The 18,232-nt window shown below is 44.9% G+C and overlaps 1 protein-coding gene across 10 annotated transcripts in view; it reads right to left on the bottom strand.

Moving 5' to 3' along the window:
• Positions 1 to 18,232, bottom strand: part of LOC129822249 (neurobeachin-like) — a 318,368-nt gene that overhangs the window by 207,864 nt on the left and 92,272 nt on the right. For 5 of the 10 annotated variants that reach the window (XM_055880368.1, XM_055880366.1, XM_055880362.1 and 2 more), the window contains 12 exons: positions 17,785 to 18,002; positions 17,203 to 17,356; positions 16,703 to 16,726; positions 16,394 to 16,574; positions 14,421 to 14,530; positions 14,083 to 14,148; positions 13,823 to 13,991; positions 12,982 to 13,094; positions 12,488 to 12,819; positions 9,044 to 9,195; positions 3,393 to 3,519; positions 2,549 to 2,662 (listed from right to left, as the gene is read on the bottom strand). In XM_055880368.1, coding sequence (XP_055736343.1) covers positions 2,549 to 2,662; positions 3,393 to 3,519; positions 9,044 to 9,195; positions 12,488 to 12,819; positions 12,982 to 13,094; positions 13,823 to 13,991; positions 14,083 to 14,148; positions 14,421 to 14,530; positions 16,394 to 16,574; positions 16,703 to 16,726; positions 17,203 to 17,356; positions 17,785 to 18,002 — 1,760 coding nt within the window. The remainder of the gene's footprint in view (positions 1 to 2,548; positions 2,663 to 3,392; positions 3,520 to 9,043; positions 9,196 to 12,487; positions 12,820 to 12,981; positions 13,095 to 13,822; positions 13,992 to 14,082; positions 14,149 to 14,420; positions 14,531 to 16,393; positions 16,575 to 16,702; positions 16,727 to 17,202; positions 17,357 to 17,784; positions 18,003 to 18,232) is intronic. The other 5 variants (XM_055880370.1, XM_055880363.1, XM_055880364.1 and 2 more) reach the window with 3 other exon arrangements.

The following is an 18,232-nucleotide window of genomic DNA, read 5'->3' as shown; positions in this document are numbered from 1 at the left end:
TAGGTATTACAGACTCAGTCAGGGAGAGGGTGAAAATGTCAGTGAAGACATTTGCCAGTTGGTCAGCGCATGCTCGTAGTACACGTCCTGGTAATCTGTCTGGCCCTGCGGATTTGTGAATGTTGACCTGTTTGAAGGGTCTTACTCACATCGGTGGTGGAGAGCGTGATCACACAGTCGTCTGGAACAGCTGATGCTCTCATGCATGTTTCATTGTTACTTGCCTCGAAGCAAGCGTAGAAGTTATTTAGCTTGCCTGGTACCGTAGGCTCGTGTCAATGGGCAGCCCTCGGCTGTGCTTCCCTTTGTAGTCTGTTATAGTTTGCAAGCCCTGCCACATCCGACGGGCGTCAGAGCCTGTGTAGTACGATTCGATCTTAGTCCTGTATTGACGCGTTGCCTGTTTGATGGTTCGTCGGAGGGCATAGCGGGATTTCTTATAAGCTTCCGGGTTAGAGTCCCGCTCCTTGAAAGCAGCAGCTCTACCCTTTAGCTCAGTGCGAATGTTGCCTGTAATCCATGGCTTCTGGTTGGGGTATGTACGTACAGTCACTGTTGGGACGATGTCATCAATGCACTTATTGATAAAGCCAGTGACTGATGGTGTACTCCTCAATGCCATCGGAAGAATTCCGGAACATATTCCAGTCTGTGCTAGCAAAACAGTCCTGTAGCTTAGCATCTATTCATCTGACCACTTTATTATAGAACGAGTCACTGGTGGTTCCTGCTTTAATTTTAGCTTGTAAGCAGGAATCAGGAGGATAGAATTATGGTCAGATTTGCCAAATGGAGGGCAAGGGAGAGCTTTGTACGCGTCTCTGTGTGTGGAGTAAAGGTCATCTATAATTGTTTGGTTGCACATTTAATATGCTGATAGAAATGAGGCAAAACTGATTTAAGTTTCCCTGCATTAAAGTCCCCGGCCACTAGGAGCGCTGCCAAGCAGAACACTGCGTCCAGGGCTCTAAAGTAAACCATTTCATTGGTAGCACTAGTGCTCTTAATTTAGAAAATATATCACAACACTTGGTTGAACTGTTGGAACACAACACTTGGGTAAACTGTTGGAATCATAGAAATACAATGATTATTCTAATTCTATGGTTGGTGTTGTTTGGAATGACAACAAATGAAAAAGCCACGTAGGAGTTATGATAGGCTAGGAACCAAAATGTTGGTCAGTGTTTCTCAGGGGACGCTAATCACATTTGAATAGATGTTGCATTTAGACAAACAACATGCTGATCTACACCACCACTGCTAGCAACCTGTATTAGAGCTAACATTTGCTTTGCCCTAGCTAGTGTATTTAGCTAAATGGCGTTTAGCTAGCTAGTTAGCGAGTAGCATTAACGATTAGCATTATTTTAGGCACATGCCAGCTTCCTTAGACTAACTAACTCACGTTCTGCAAAGAGCAATACCCACAAACTAATAGTAAAATAGGAAAAATTTGGATTCATATTTAAGAAGCAACGTGGAACACAGCATCGTTCTTGTTCAGGAAGAATAGTGCATGAATTGACAGCATACTGAGAGAATAAATAGAATAGAGGAACTGTGTGTGTGGCCCTATAACTGGAAGAAAGCAGCGGCAGGTGGCAGCCTGTCTTGTTTGAGCAGTGTTGAGATGAGTGTTGCAGCTAAATATTGCTAGGTATTGCATTTTTTGGTGGATTTTATTTTAGTTGCACTGGTGTCGGTGTCACCGTTTAGAGCCCAGATAATGTCACACAGCCTAGTAAAGTTCTTCACGAGTACAACCAAACCCGAATACACGAGACCCGACCCGGGTCCTGAGCGGGTCCAAAATGTAAACTTTTCCCTCGGGTCTGGGTTGGGTCCAGTTTTATTGTCATCAGGTGTCGGGTCTATGTAATTACAGCTGATAAACCCTAGTGGACACGAATGGACCCGACCATAGCATATTTATTTTACTCTAATAAGGTGAATTTATTGACTTATAGAATGCCTAGCCAACATATGAAGAGCTATTTGTTAACCAGAAGAGCAACTTGGTTGATCAACATATTTTTTTGTCACTCAGGTCCAGATCAGGTCTGGTCTAAACCCGGACCCATCAGGGTACAGGTCGGGTTGTCGGGTCAATTCAGGTTCGGGTCAGGGTCCGGGTCCCGCTTTAAAAAAAGGATTGGGTCTGTTCATGTCCGGGTCTGATTGTTCTCGAGTCCGTTCGGGTCCAGGTCCAACTTTTTGGACCCGAGAAGACCTCTACAGCTTAGTGTCTAGTAGTATCTATCTACAGACTGGGAAGGAGGGGGCATGCAACCATACAGGAAGCATCTAAAAGCAGACACATACTGCCTTGAGCCTGTAGCCTGTCCACCAGTATAGAAACATACAGAGACAGACAGACCGACAAAAAGCGCGAGAGAGCAAGACAGACAAAAGAGGCTTGGCCTAGGAGGGAATAGCAGCAGAGTGTGTTCTGCCCCTTGGCCTCCTGGGAAGAATACGAAGGAGAAGGGATGAGTGCATCAGTGAGACAGTGACACCTGTGTGAGTGATGTTAAACAGTGCTTGCCTATGACACTGGCCTGCACCTCTGGGGGCCATCTCTGTCTCTGTCTCTGTGTGGCCCCCCGGCAGGGACCAACTAAAGACTCTCAGATCCTGGTCCACCTCACAGAGCAACGCACTGAAATACACAGAGATTGCAGCAGTCACTAGGAGTGCGTCCCAAATGGCACCCTATTCCTTTTATAGTGCACTCCTTCTGACCAGAGGCCATATGTCTATTGTCTATTCAACAAGCTACATGTCCGTTTGACTGGACTGAAATGAGAGTTCGGTATGATCACACACATCTCTGCAACCATGTGAGACACACACACACACACACACACACACACACACACACACACACACACACACACACACACACACAGCTCTGCAACTTGCCACTTCCATCATTGACTCCACAGTTACGGTAAGTGATGTTGGTTACTGCCATGGCAACTGATTTGCAATTCCTTTAGAGGGGGACAGGAGGGAGAGAGAGTGAGAATGTTTGTGCGAATGTGTGTTTGTTTGTGTGTATGTGTTGAGGCAGTGGGACTGGGAGACAGAGAGAGAGAGGTACTCAGGCTCTCTGCAGCACTAGAGATGTCTGTCACAAACCATTACAGGAGGTGGGGACGAGGAGTCAAGGTCACAACAGCATCCACACACACCTTAACGCTACACACGCACAACATTTTCTCTGAATTACCATTCATACAATACCACAGGCAGTGGTTACATGCTGATAGAGAAAGACATGCACTGTTCTGTGGCTCCAGGTGATATATGGTGAATATGTCTGTAGCACTGAAATGCATAATCCACCGACTACACACACACACAGTACTGTCACACGCTGACCCTACCTCATGTTTTCCATTGTGTCTTCAGGCATGGGCGCAACCGGCTGGACAGCGGGCAGGTTCTTACTGGTGGCCCCGTTGACGAAGGATGAGGAGGAGGTGGAGGAAGAGGAGGCCGAGTCTGTAGCTCCTGCAGGGAACAAACACACCAACCAACGTCACACTGGGAGAAGTATGGGAGCAGAAGTATACAACTCTATTATGTAACCAAGTATACAACTATACACTAACTCCATTATATACCTGAGTTTAGAACACATACTCTTTCAAGGGTTTGTCTTTATTTTTACTATTTTCTACATTGTAGAATAATAGTGAAGACATCTAAACTATAAAATAACACACATGAAATCACAGTGTAGCTATTCTCTCCGCAAGGCAATCAAACAGGCTAAGTCCCAGTACAGAGACAAAATCGAGTCGCAATTCAACAGCTCAGACATAAGAGGTATGTGGCAGGGTCTACAGTCAATCACGGATTACAAAAAGAAAACCAGCCCCGTCGCGGACCAGGATGTCTTGCTCCCAGACAGGCTAAACAACTTTTTTGCCCGCTTTGAGGACAATACAGTGCCACTGACACGGCCCCCTACCAAAACCTGCGGGCTCTCCTTCACTGCAGCCGAGGTGAGTAAAACATTTAAACGTGTTAACCCTCGCAAGGCTGCAGGCCCAGACGGCATTCCCAGCAGCGTCTTCAGAGCATGCGCAGACCAGCTGGCTGGTGTGTTTACGGACATATTCAATCAATCCTTATCCCAGTCTGCTGTTCCCACATGCTTCAAGAGGGCCACCATTGTTCCTGTTCCCAAGAAAGCTAAGGTAACTGAGCTAAACGACTACCGCCCCGTAGCACTCACTTCCGTCATCATGAAGTGCTTTGAGAGACTAGTCAAGGACCATATCACCTCCACCCTACCGGACACCCTAGACCCACTCCAATTTGCTTACCGACCCAATAGGTCCACAGACGACGCAATCGCAACCACACTGCACACTGCCCTAACCCATCTGGACAAGAGGAATACCCATGTGAGAATGCTGTTCATCGATTACAGCTCAGCATTTAACACCATAGTACCCTCAAAACTCGTCATCAAGCTCGAGACCCTGGGTCTCGACCCCGCCCTGTGCAACTGGGTCCTGGACTTCCTGACGGGCCGCCCCCAGGTGGTGAGGGTAGGTAACAACATCTCCACCCCGCTGATCCTCAACACTGGGGCCCCACAAGGGTGCGTTCTGAGCCCTCTCCTGTACTCCCTGTTCACCCACGACTGCGTGGCCATGCACGCCTCCAACTCAATCATCAAGTTTGCGGATGACACTACAGTGGTAGGCTTGATTACCAACAACGACGAGACGGCCTACAGGGAGGAGGTGAGGGCCCTCGGAGTGTGGTGTCAGGAAAATAACCTCACACTCAACGTCAACAAAACAAAGGAGATGATTGTGGACTTCAGGAAACAGCAGAGGGAGCACCCCCCTATCCACATCGACGGGTCAGTAGTGGAGAAGGTGGAAAGTTTTAAGTTCCTCGGTGTACACATCACGGACAAACTGAATTGGTCCACCCACACAGACAGCGTCGTGAAGAAGGCGCAGCAGCGCCTCTTCAACCTCAGGAGGCTGAAGAAATTCGGCTTGTCACCAAAAGCACTCACAAACTTCTACAGATGCACAATCGAGAGCATCCTGTCGGGCTGTATCACCGCCTGGTACGGCAACTGCTCCGCCCACAACCGTAAGGCTCTCCAGAGGGTAGTGAGGTCTGCAGAACGCATCACCGGGGGCAAACTACCTGCCCTCCAGGACACCTACACCACCCGATGTCACAGGAAGGCCATAAAGATCATCAAGGACAACAACCACCCAAGCCACTGCCTGTTCACCCCGCTATCATCCAGAAGGCGAGGTCAGTACAGGTGCATCAAAGCAGGGACCGAGAGACTGAAAAACAGCTTCTATCTCAAGGCCATCAGACTGTTAAACAGCCACCACTAACATTTAGCGGCCGCTGCCAACATACTGACTCAACTCCAGCCACCTTAAAAATGGGAATTTATGGAAATTATGTAAAAATGTACCACTAGCCACTTTAAACAATGCCACTTAATATAATTTTACATTTACATTTAAGTCATTTAGCAGACGCTCTTATCCAGAGCGACTTACAAATTGGAAAGTTCATACATATTCATCCTGGTCCCCCCGTGGGAATTGAACCCACAACCCTGGCGTTGCAAGCGCCATGCTCTACCAACTGAGCCACACGGGACCATAATGTTTACATACCCTACATTACCCATCTCATATGTATATACTGTACTCTATACCATCTACTGCATCTTGCCTATGGCGTTCTGTACCACCACTCATTCATATATCTTTATGTACATATTCTTTATCCCTTTACACTTGTGTGTGTATAAGGTAGTAGTTGTGGAATTGTTAGGTTAGATTACTTGTTGGTTATTACTGCATTGTCGGAACTAGAAGCACAAGCATTTCGCTACACTCGCATTAACATCTGCTAACCATGTGTATGTGACTAATAAAATTTGATGATGATGATGATGATGATATATATATCTCTCTAGTCACCCCCAAAACCAATTCTTCCTTTGGACGCCTCTCCTTCCAGTTCTCTGCTGCCAATGACTGGAACGAACTACAAAAATCTCTGAAACTGGAAACACCTATCTCCCTCACTAGCTTTAAGCACCAGCTGTCAGAGCAGCTCATAGATTACTGCACCTGTACATAACCCATCTACAATTTAGCCCAAACAACTACCTCTTTACCTACTGTATTTATTTATTAATTTATTTTGCTCCTTTGCACCCCATTATTTCTGTCTCTACTTTGCACTTTCTTCCAATGCAAACCAACCATTCCAGTGTTTTTTTTTTTTTTTTTTTTAGTTTTTATTTTACTTGCTGTGTTGTACTCACTTCGCCTCCATGGCCTTTTTATATTTTTATTTATTTATACATATATCTGTTTGCCTTCACCTCCCTTATCTCACCTCACTTGCTCACATTGTATATAGACTTATTTTTTTATCTTTTTCACTGTATTATTGACTATATGTTTGTTTTTACTCCATGTGTAACTATGTGTTGTTGTATGTGTCGAACTGCTTTGCTTTATCTTGGCCAGGTCGCAATTGTAAATGAGAACGTGTTCTCAATTTGCCTACCTGGTTAAATAAAGGTTAAATAAATAAATAAATAAAAATGATGTAGTAACCAAAAAAGTGTTCAAATACATTAAGAAGGAAATACATTCCACAAATTAACTTTTAACAAGGCACAACTGTTAATTGAAAGGCATTCCAGGTGACTACCTCATGAAGCTGGTTGAGCGAATGCCAAGAGTGTGCAAAGCTGTCATCAAGGCAAAGGGTGGCTACCTTGAAGAATCTAAAATCTGTTTAACGCTTTTTTGGTTTCTACATGATTCCGTATGTGTTATTTCATAGTTTGATGTCTTCACTATTATTCTACAATGTAGGAAATAGTAAAAATTAAGAAAAACCCTTGAATGATTAGGTGTTCTAAAACTTTTGACAGGTAGTGTATACAGTATACAACTCCATTATATACCCAAGTATACAACTATACTATATACCCAAGTATACAACTATACAGTACAGTATACAACTCAATTATATACCAAACTATAGAAATATACAGTATACTTCATTTTGTACCCAAGAATACAACTATACAACTCCATTATATACCCAGGCATACAACTATACAACTCCATTATATACCTAAGTATACAACTATACAGTACAGCATACACTATACAGTATACAACTATATTGTATACCCAAGTATGCAACTATACAGTATTCAACTCCATTTTATACCCAAGTATAGAAATATACAGTATACAACTATGCTGTATATTATCTACCTATGGTCTGTTTCAGTGACAGGGACAACCTATAGGAATGACATCGCCTCGGACCATTGTAAGTATATGAATGTCTAATGTCCAATTCACTATAATTGGTTGTTCTTAAGCGGTGTATCTGTAGAATTTCTTGTTAATCATTTAATGAGTTATTATCACTCAGTCCAATATTGGGTTTCATGTTTAATATGATACGATTAAGATGTTTTCCATCCATCATCGTTCCAGGTATCACATGCATGTCCTTGAGTTCATGGGTCACGTTGCCAAAGAACATCTCCAGAACAGAACAGAACTAGTGAAATCGTGGGGTCTGAGGGAATGAGGGAGAGAGAAAAAGAGAGTGGGAGAAATAGGGAGGTTGAGAGAGATAGAGAGGGAGGGGGAGAGGGGGTGAGAGAGGAGGGAGGGGGAGAGATAGAGAGGGAGGGAGGGGAAGAGGGATGGACAGAGAAGGAGGGAGGGGGAGAAAGAGAGGGGGGGGGGAAAGAGGGGGTGGGAGAGAAGGATTATAGATGGAAAAATAGGGAGCGAAAGAGAGCGAAGGGGGAGGAGGAGAGACCCTGGGTTTAGCTGAAAGCACACTTTGACTCTGTCACATTTCTCACATTCCTGCTGAGGGGATAGGAACATTTAATAGGTGTTGCAGCTCTAATGATCTCTGTATTATGTGGCTTCTTTCAGAAGCCTGCTGCATCATGGGACCCTTGGCTCAACAGCACAGAGCAGGGGAGAGGACAGTCAAATGGAACGCTATTCCTTGTTTAGTGCACTACTTTTGTCCAGGCCTACTCCTGTATACCCTATAGTAGTGCACTATGTATGGAATAGGGTGCCATTGGGGATGCACATTGCACTACAACTACTACTAGACTATAGTATTTTGGTCTGAACCACCACACAGCAGTGGGTCATAGTACTGTATAGGAAGCATGGTCATGTAGAGCAGTAGAGAGTGAGTGCCCTCTGGTGCTCAGTATGAGTTTCTACACTCCATTATTAAACCTCAGTTATGCAGCCGACAAACAAATTGGATGTGTCCCAAATGGCACCCTATTCTTTAGATAGTGCACCACTTTTGATCCCAATGGGCCTTGGTCAAAAGTAGTGCACTACATAGGGAGCCATTTGGGACGCAAATTCTGCTCCTATTCCTGGACCGGCTTCAAAGGACACATTCCAGACCCACTGGGTTATTAAAATCTGCAGTAATTACTCAAATTAAATACTAACGAACTCCAACTAGCAACAGTTCCCTGGAAATAAACCACATTACCGGCCGAACACATTAGTAGTGTTATTAGTAACCTCGTGGGTCTGAGTCCCTGTTTACCATCATTCAGATGGTTTGTATGTCAGGCTGAATCTTACATCAACCGCTGTCCCTTTACCCCTACACCTATACCCTACCCCCTACCCCCCCTACACCAAGCCCTTACTCCTAGCCCCAACCCTTTAGTCACTAGCCCCTAGGCACCTCATAGACAAGAAAGGTAGGTATAAGCAATAATATTGGTATGGTAGTAGTAGCTCCCTGTTATTCAGCTACTGTAGGTTAGGTGGAATTGTCACTAGTTTTACTCATATCTACCCACTCCTTCCAAGTATACACAAGTGGCTAAGTATTAGGGGCTAGGGAACTGGGGTTTAAGTGGGATACACTAGAAGGCTTTGTCCCAAATTGCACCCTATTCCCTACAATTGACCAGGGCCCATGGGTGTAGGCCTACCGGTGGTGTTGATCATGCTCTTGGGGGTGTTGGAGGCTGCAACAAAGATGTTGGGGGTGGAGCCTGTTATCAGGCTGCTGGAGGATGCATGTCCAACCGTGTTCACAGCCAGACTGCCTGGTGGAGGCTTCTTCACTGGGACCACCACACTCCTATACAGAGAGAGACACACACAGACAGAGAGAGAGAGAGAGCAGCTGCAGTAAGTGAGTAATGCTGCTATTACGTAATTAAGAGAAATATTAAATCATTAAGAAGAGATATAAATACATGGATATAAAAAGACTGTTCTATGTGTAAAAACACTTCTGGTTTCCTCTTATGCATTTATAGGCACTAAAACACATCACATGAGGGAGGAAGGCAGTAAATACTGCCAGCAGGGGTGCATCCCAAATGGCACTCTATTCCCTATATAGTGCACTACTTTTGACAACAACCCTGGTCAAAAGTAGTGCACTATATAGGGAATAGGGTGCCATTTGGGATGGAACCAGGGTATTTAGACGACCAAACTTGTGACCTTCCCATGGTCCACTTGGAGAGCACAGAGCATACATTCAGACCACTGGGATCTACTGCAATTATTTATTCACTTCTGATGAACAGCATGACACACATGCACGCGAACACACACATGCGAACACACACACACGCGAACACACACACACACACAGGGCCATGTAAGTATGCTGCATATTACAATCTGAGATACTATATAGTATCTGAAATACTGATGGTGACAGCATAATTTATTCAATACATCTGTGTACTGCTGCTTTAGTCTAGAGTAGATATCATTGACAGCAGCACATCAGTGAGAAAATCAGCTACATGTTTAATATTGAGTTATTTATCTAATCATTTATAGGAGTAGGAACACAAACAATAAAAACACTGACAGGTTGAATGAACAATCACATGCCTTGTTCCATCACACATCAGATTAGCACTAATTCCCAACATCTGTCCCTACTGTAGATGGAATTTAAAATGAAAAGGGGAAAAGCTAAGATAAGGATGTGTGCAGCTCTCCCTGTGTGACATGGTTACGGTCTGATACTGTATGTTGATCCAACAGGAACCTTTTATATGAATAATTGATTATCTGAGTGCTCATGGATGATGCAAAGATTATCTAAGGCATCATTTATTAACAGGGGTGTGTTTAATAGGGGCTACTGCGAATAAAGTGAGGATTAATCTACTAAGAAATATTAATGAACAGGAGGTGATGACTGTAGATACATATATTTATATACACACACACACATCCTCAATCATATAGATATACTATGGAAATAGATTCAAAAGATTAAACTTCCTAACATAATGAGTTCAATTAAAACCATACAGAATAAATCAGTTCTTCATTAAAAATGTAATCACAAATACAGAGCTAGACAACATCCCCCTGTGTTACTGTTACTGTCAGACAGCTGTACTAGAGAGACAGAGAAAGAGAAAGAAAGAAAGAAAGGAGGGAATTTAAAGGTGTATTCAGATCAGCCGTGCACTGGTCCCATCTGGTCATCCAGTTCTGGGTATTGAAGTCTCTAATTGAAAACTCCACCTCAGAGAGACTATCAACCAGAAAGGCCAGGGGACTCAGCCCTCCTCTCAACGCTCTGAGCCTTTTCTTTGTGCTCTGTTTTGATGTTGTCAGTCCCTATCAGCCTCAGGCCTGACAGCCCCGCCGTCCTGAGGCCTAGTCAGCCTAGCAGCTCATTCTGCTGGTAGGTGGAGAAGAATTAGACACAGCAAATTGAGGCTGGATGACATTAAAGCATGAAGGAGTCGTATGTGTGACCTGGACACTGTGTGTGAAAGCATTTCAAAAATAATACAGAGAGCTCTGGCAACTCATTTCAGCCTGCCAGGGCATATTAGGGCTGTGAGTGGTGAGGAGACAGGCTTGGGCATGGGGAGGGAGGAGGGATAAGATGGGACGCCGCTTCTGTTTAATCAGTCATCAGGGCCCAGGGGACCTCTGCAGTCCTTCAACTGACCCTTCATCTCCTCCTCCATCTCTCCTTCCTCTCCTCCATCTACTTATCGCTTCTGTCCTCCATTTTTACCTTCATCACAAGTGACACACACACCAAACAGGCCCTTCCGACAGCCACACCGATAGCCACACCAATCTTGACATGGTTCAGGAGTTTGTTGGTACAGAACGTTCACCAGACAGAAAGATAAGGATTCTGGGATGTGAACCCTGACCTCCTGTCAGCAGCAGGTTACCACAGGGACGGCACACAGATTACTGGGGTCTTATCTACTGCAGGAATGTAAACACACAACACACACAAGACCTTTCCACACACACACACACACACACACACACTCCACCCCATGGGGCCTTAGTGAACTGTACCAGATGTCTAACGTGAGTGATGTTTAGCTTGCTACTGTATAACCATGAATGTTGCTCCTGACAACTAAACAGACCTGGTGGATAAACTGTGGCGTGTTGAGTCTGCTTATATTATATTTATATTTATATTTATATTTATATACATTATATTTCTGTCTTGAAGCATATGTACTGGTCATCAACACATCAACTCCTTATTAAAAGAAAAAATGTTTTATTGTCACACACACCGGATAGGTGCAGTGAAATGTGTTACTTTACAGGGTCAGCCATAGTAGTACAGCGCCCCTGGAGCATATTAGGGTTAAGTGCCTGGCTCAAGGGCACATCGACAGATTTTTCACCTTGTCGGCTCAGGTATTCGAACCAACGACCTTTCCACTCTACCACTAGGCTACCTGTACCCTTAACACAATATCTTACTGTGGAGCTCAGTTGTCAAACATGTATAGTACCAGTCAAAAGTCTGGACACACCTACTCATCCAAGGGTTTTTCTTTATTTTTACTATTTATTTTTACTAGTTTTACTAATAATAGTGAAGACATCAAAACTATGAAATAACACATATGGAATCATGTAGTAACCAAAAAAGTGTTAAACAAATCAAAATCTATTTTATATTTGAGTCTTCAAATAGCCACCCTTTGCCTTGATGACAGCTTTTCACACTCTTGGCATTCTCTCAACCTGCTTCATGAGGAATGCTTTTTCCTTGAAGGAGTTCCTATATATGCTGAGCACTTGTTGGCTGCTTTTCCTTCACTCTGCGGTCCAACTCATCCCAACACATTCATAGGTGTTATTTCATAGTTGTGATGTCTTCACTATTATTCTATAATGTAGAACATAGTAAAAATAAAGAAAAACCTTTGATTGAGTAGGTGTGTCCAAACTTTTGACTCTTACTGCATAAGACATGCATAACAGAGTAGCCTCCAGTACAAAGAGTGGAACTGAATGGTTGTGTGTGTGTGTGTGTGTGTGTGTGTGTGTGTGTGTGTGTGTGTGTGTGTGTGTGTGTGTGTGTGTGTGTGTGTGTGTGTGTGTGTGTGTGTGTACCGTACCTGTCAAAGGAGTGGAACTGCATGGGCAGCATGGGGGAATGCGTCTCTCTCTGTACGGCAAGATCAGGGTAGGGGAGGGGCTCTGGTCCAGGTTCCACCCCCTCTACAGGCCCAGCCACTAAGCTCTTCAGGATTTTTCGTACGTTGATGTTTGATTGGCTGATGGAGGAGATGGAGGAGGTGCTCCTTAGGACCTCCAGGCCAGGCGGCTCCAAGAGGGACTCTTGGCTATGCTTCTCCCCAGAGGAGAGGCTGCCGAGCAGGGAGGACATGGCGTCAGCTCGCCCAGGTCCTGAAGTGTCCAAGTCTGCCCCGTTTAACACACTGGCCATCTGGAGGCGCGGGGGGGGGGGGGGGGGGGGGGGTTAGTTTCTTATGTACTCTTGTACCTGTACTCTTCCTGGGTTTATGCACAAATACACATTATAATACAACTCCAATCTACTCTAATAGAGCGAAAAAAGAGAACACAGTCTAGTATCGAGATGGGCAACCTGTTCCTCTCCAATGCCAGAGTCAGTGTGCGGCAGACAGCCTCTCTCTATGTGGAGCTCCTCTACAGGGGTGGGGGCCTCCTTACTTTGGTCAGGGTACGCCAGGGGGGTCTCTGGAACACACGCACACACGCACACACACACACACAGTCAGGACACAAGGACACTGGGTGGGCTCACACACATAGTGTTCCAGAGCATCAAATATGTGATGCATTGTGGGTTAATTGTGATTGACAGACCGATCTACAAATAATAATGAGTAGTCATTTAAGATGCAAGGTGAGTCGTAGATCAGCCAGTTGGCAGTTGCTGATTGCAATGCAGTTGATGTCGAACAAGCTCTTCCCATCTAACTTCCTCGTTTATCCTCTTCTAACTTCCATCCCAGATAGACAGACATCTGAAACTCTTCCTGGTGATATTATTTATGATGGCGGTGAAGTGTCCTTCCCAGAAGCCTCTCTGATCCCCTCCTCCTGGCTGATTGACTGGCTAATGGACAACGACAGACGGCTGGCAATAGAACAAGCCTCACAATGCCCCAAACCCTCAGCATCTCTCTGTTTTTCTCTCTTTCTTTTACGCTCTCTCTAAATCTATCTCTCTATGTCTTGCTTGCTCTCTCTCAGTGTGTGCCCAGTGGGATGTTACTGTTCATACCACAGAGACCAGGGCTGCATGTACAACTTTCCTACACCCACGCTCCCTTCCCCTCTCCCATTTCCCCTCTCCACTTCCATTCCTATTTCCATGTTTAATTCTGCACAGTGCAATTAGTGGATCACATGAATTAATCAGAGAGCTGAGAGGATGGGAGTTGAATAACAAAAGCATGCACCTGTGCTGGTAGATGAGTTGATCTCGTGGCAAATGCTGTATGCTGATTGACTGATCATCCTGTTGGTCTCTCTCTGTGGTTCCAGGATGTCCCTGTACTTTGACACCATGAGGACAGAGATGAAGTAGACCACCGCTAGGGCCAAGAACTGGGCCTGCTTGCTGTCATCCTGGTGGGGACACATATACATGTTACACAATCATACGCACACAAACATGTTACACACGCACCAGCACAAACACACACACAGTCATACTCACCACATCCCGGAACACAACAGCTCTCAGACGATTGATATCAACGTCCTGTAGAAGTCTGTCAGGGTCCTGGATGGGAGAAAGTTACTGAGACATTTTCTGCTGTAGGAGATCTAAAGTGAGGAGACTAAGGGAGTCTGACATCATAGCGGCCGTGTAACAATCTGTTTACTTAGCCGCTATCGTAGCATCCATAATACATTGCGTGTCACACTTAATGATCTTCCACACACCCCCCACTTATAGTTCCAGTACGTCCGGTGTCACAGCCACCCATCAACTGTACCATTATTACCAACTTAATATGTATTTTTTAATTGTGAGGTTAGGTGAGGACCTACCTTGTTGGCAGATGCTGCGCCATACAGGTTGTCCTGGCTTTTACTGTTGGTCCCTCTGTCCCTCTGTCTCTGTCTAACATCCAGACAGTTCCTCACTGCTACACAACACACTGGGAGGAAAGACAGACAGACAGACAGGGTATCAGAAGCTGCATCTTGAAACACATTCATTATTATTATTATTTTTTTTTTTTTAAACCTTTATTTAACTAGGCAAGTCAGTTCAGAACAAATTCTTATTTACAATGACGGCCTAGGAACAGTGGGTTAACTGCCTTGTTCAGGGGCAGAATGACAGATTTTTACCTTGTCAGCTCAGGGATTCAATCTAGTAACCTTTCGGTTCCTGGCCCAACGCTCTAACCACTAGGCTACCTGCTTGTCTGATCACTGTTAGTTTCAAGCTGCCAGGCCAGAGTCATGGTGAAACAAACAGCCAGACAAATTTCACACTACAGATGATGATAGTGTGTGTGTGTGTGTGTGTGTGTGTGTGTGTGTGTGTGTGTGTGTGTGTGTGTGTGTGTGTGTGTGTGTGTGTGTGTGTGTGTGTGTGTGTGTGTGTGTGTGTGTGTGTGTGTGTGTGTGTGTGTGTGTGTGTGTGGAAAATTCTCCCTCGTCGACTAAGTCTATTTTAGGCTTAGGGGTTAGGTTTAGGGTTATGGTTACAATTAGGGTTAGAATCATGGTTGGGGGTTAGGTTTAGGGGTTAAGGATAGGGCTAGGGTTGAGGTTAGGTTTAGGGTTAGGGTTAGGGAAAATAGGATTTTGAATGGAAATAAATGTTAGGTCTCCACCGGTATAGTAAAACATAAGCTGTGTGTTACAAATCAAATCAAACTTTAAGTGTAGACCTTACCGGTGGGGACCTAAATGCTTACTTCCAAGCCCTTAACCAACAGTACAGTTCAAGAAAGAGTTAAGAAAATGTTTATATACAGGGGGCACCGGTACCGAGTCAGTGTGCGGGGGTACAGGTTAGTTGAGCGTAGGTGAAGTGACTATGCATAGATAATAAACAGCGAGTAGCAGCAGTGTACAAAAGGGAGAGGGGGTAAATGTAATTTGTCCGGTGGAGATTTTACTAATTGTTCAGCAGTCTTATGGCTTGGGGGTAGAAGCTGTTGAGGAGCTTTATGGTCCTAGACTTGGTGCCCCGGTACCGCTTGCCGTGTGGTAGCAGAGAAAACAGTCTCTGACAATTTTATGGGCTTTCCTCTGACACCGCCTATTATATAGGTCCTGGATGGCAGGGAGCTTGGTCCCAGTGATGTACTGGGCCGTTCGCACTACCCTCTGTAGCGCCTTCCGGTCAGATGCCGAGCAGTTGCCATACCAGGCGGTGATGCAACCAGTCAGGATGCTCTCGATGGTGCAGATGTAGAACCTTTTGAGGATCTGGGGACCCATGGCAAATCTTTTCAGTCCCCTGATGGGGAAAAGGTTTTGTCGTGCCCTCTTCACGACTGTCTTGGAATGTTTGGACCATGATAGTTCGTTGGTGATGTGGACGCCAAGGAACTTGAAACTCTCGACCCGTTCCACTACAGCCCCGTCGATATTAATGGTGGCCTGTTCGGCTCGCCTTTTCCTGTAGTCCACGATCAGCTCCTATGTGTGTGCGTATGTGTGTGTGGTGAGCGTGGATTTGTTCTGAATTACTTCAGAGCTAGCTTCAAAAGTCTGGCCTTTACACAGACAAGCTACCTGACTGAACTACCAACCACTACAGCAGACACACACCATTTATGAAAATCATGACTCACCAAAGCACATTTATTACCTAATAGCAGTGCATTTAGAAAATTAATTAGCTAGGTTGACCACATCAAAGAATTTCATGGAATACTGGAATTATTGAAATGATAGTGAAATGATTTTACCACAACATTTACTGATCTCATGAATCCTCGAACATGACAGTTAATGTGTGTGACAAGCTCACGCGCACGCAGGCACACACAGACTCTTACCCAGTCGAAGACACTGTCTCATCAGGCCTCCAGAGGACATGTTCTTCTCAGCCTCTATCTCAGAGAAGTTGAGTGAGCTGGCGAACACCAGAACATCCACCATGGCCATCAGACGGGACAGGAAGGACACAGCCGTCTCTGAAGACATGCCCTGGGTCGCCTCGATGTTCTCCAACTCAGCCTGCTCACAACGCAGGGGTTCAGGGGACAGGAGATGGGGAAGAGGGGACAATCATATACACTCAAGACACAGAAATACTAAATATTGTACCTGAGAGAATAACTGTTTAGAAAGAAAATAAAACTTACAGCATATGCACTAACCTGGGTAGTCTGGCCATGCACACAAACAAACAGAAGAAAAAATCACAACAGATGATTCAAATCAACAGATCCAATCAGCAGTTAAAGCACATACAATCCTTAACACACATAAGCAAAACACACAGAGGAAACCATCACCAACTTAAACGACTCTGACAAAGTAAAATTCTCATTAGCAGAATGAAGCTGAGCAAATGAAAACGGCTACAATCAATAAAGACAATCAACTAGTCCTATTTCTGAAACCGATCATTAATTAAGACATAAACATGCAGTTCCTAATAGCCACCACTAGATGGTAGTGTGGCACCACAGAGAGGCTGAATGGCTTACAGAAGGAGAGGTGGCAGAGAAGCTAACTGACTGATTTACAGAAGGACAGGTGGTAGAAAGTGACTGACTGACTTACAGACGGACAGGTAGTAGAAAGTGACTGACTGACTTACAGGAGAACAAGTAGTAGAAAGACTGACTGAATGACTTACAGAAGGAGAGGTGGCAGCGGAGAGCAGAGGAAGGATCCCTCCACAGGCGATGATGATGTTGTCTACCATCTGAGAGAGGAGGTGGATGGTGTTGTGGACAAAGATGATGTTCTCATTGCTGTTGACAAAATCCATGACGGATTTGGTTGAATGGCTGCAGGGAGGCAGAAAGAGAGAGGGAGAACTGGATTACAGTTAATTTAATTAGGATGCAGTAGCATATCACACAATGTTAAGCATAGGTCAGGTCTTAGGTCAGGTCAGGGATACGTGGTGAATAATCAGCCACAGTAAGGCTAGTTAGAAACCCTGGCTGCAGGATATACTGTAACTCTTGTTTTACTCTCAATTAATGTGATATTCGGATGTCTTACCTAACTTAGTTGAATGCACTGACTGTAAGAGCATCTGCTAAATGATCAAAATGTTAATGTAACATTCTACTGCATGTCCTTTGTGGAAGCCCAAAGTGGTCAGAAATAGTGCACTACAGAGGGGCATTGGGCTTTGATACAAAGTAGTGCACTACATATGGACTATGGTGTGATTAGGGACATGTCCTCAATATCTCGGTCCCCTCACCTCCTCCAGATGTGGACGTCTGTCTCCAGGGCCAACAGCAGGTCGGTGAGGAGGCGCTGGTGCATGGGCGACCATTTGAACTCTGGGATGCGGAACATGGTGGTGCGAGGGCCAGGGCTGAACTGGCGGCGCTGCTCCTCTGTCATGGGCATCCCTCTGAAGCCCAGGTCCACACGCAGGTCACGCTCTAGCTGGGCTGCTGTACGACTATGAAGGGACTGACACACACACATTAGACACACACACACACACACACACACACACACACACACACACACACACACACACACACACACACACACACACACACACACACAGACACAGACACACACACACACAAAACTGTAATTCACAGTGTATAAAGCAGTGTGTAAATTAAAATGAGTCATTACATAACAGCAGAGACTCTATTAATAGTATTTTAGTCCTCTGTCCTCCTCCTCTCATC

Source organism: Salvelinus fontinalis, chromosome 24 (genome assembly GCF_029448725.1).
Source record: "Salvelinus fontinalis isolate EN_2023a chromosome 24, ASM2944872v1, whole genome shotgun sequence".
NCBI lineage: Eukaryota > Metazoa > Chordata > Actinopteri > Salmoniformes > Salmonidae > Salvelinus > Salvelinus fontinalis.
This window is presented reverse-complemented; position numbering and strand designations above follow the sequence as displayed.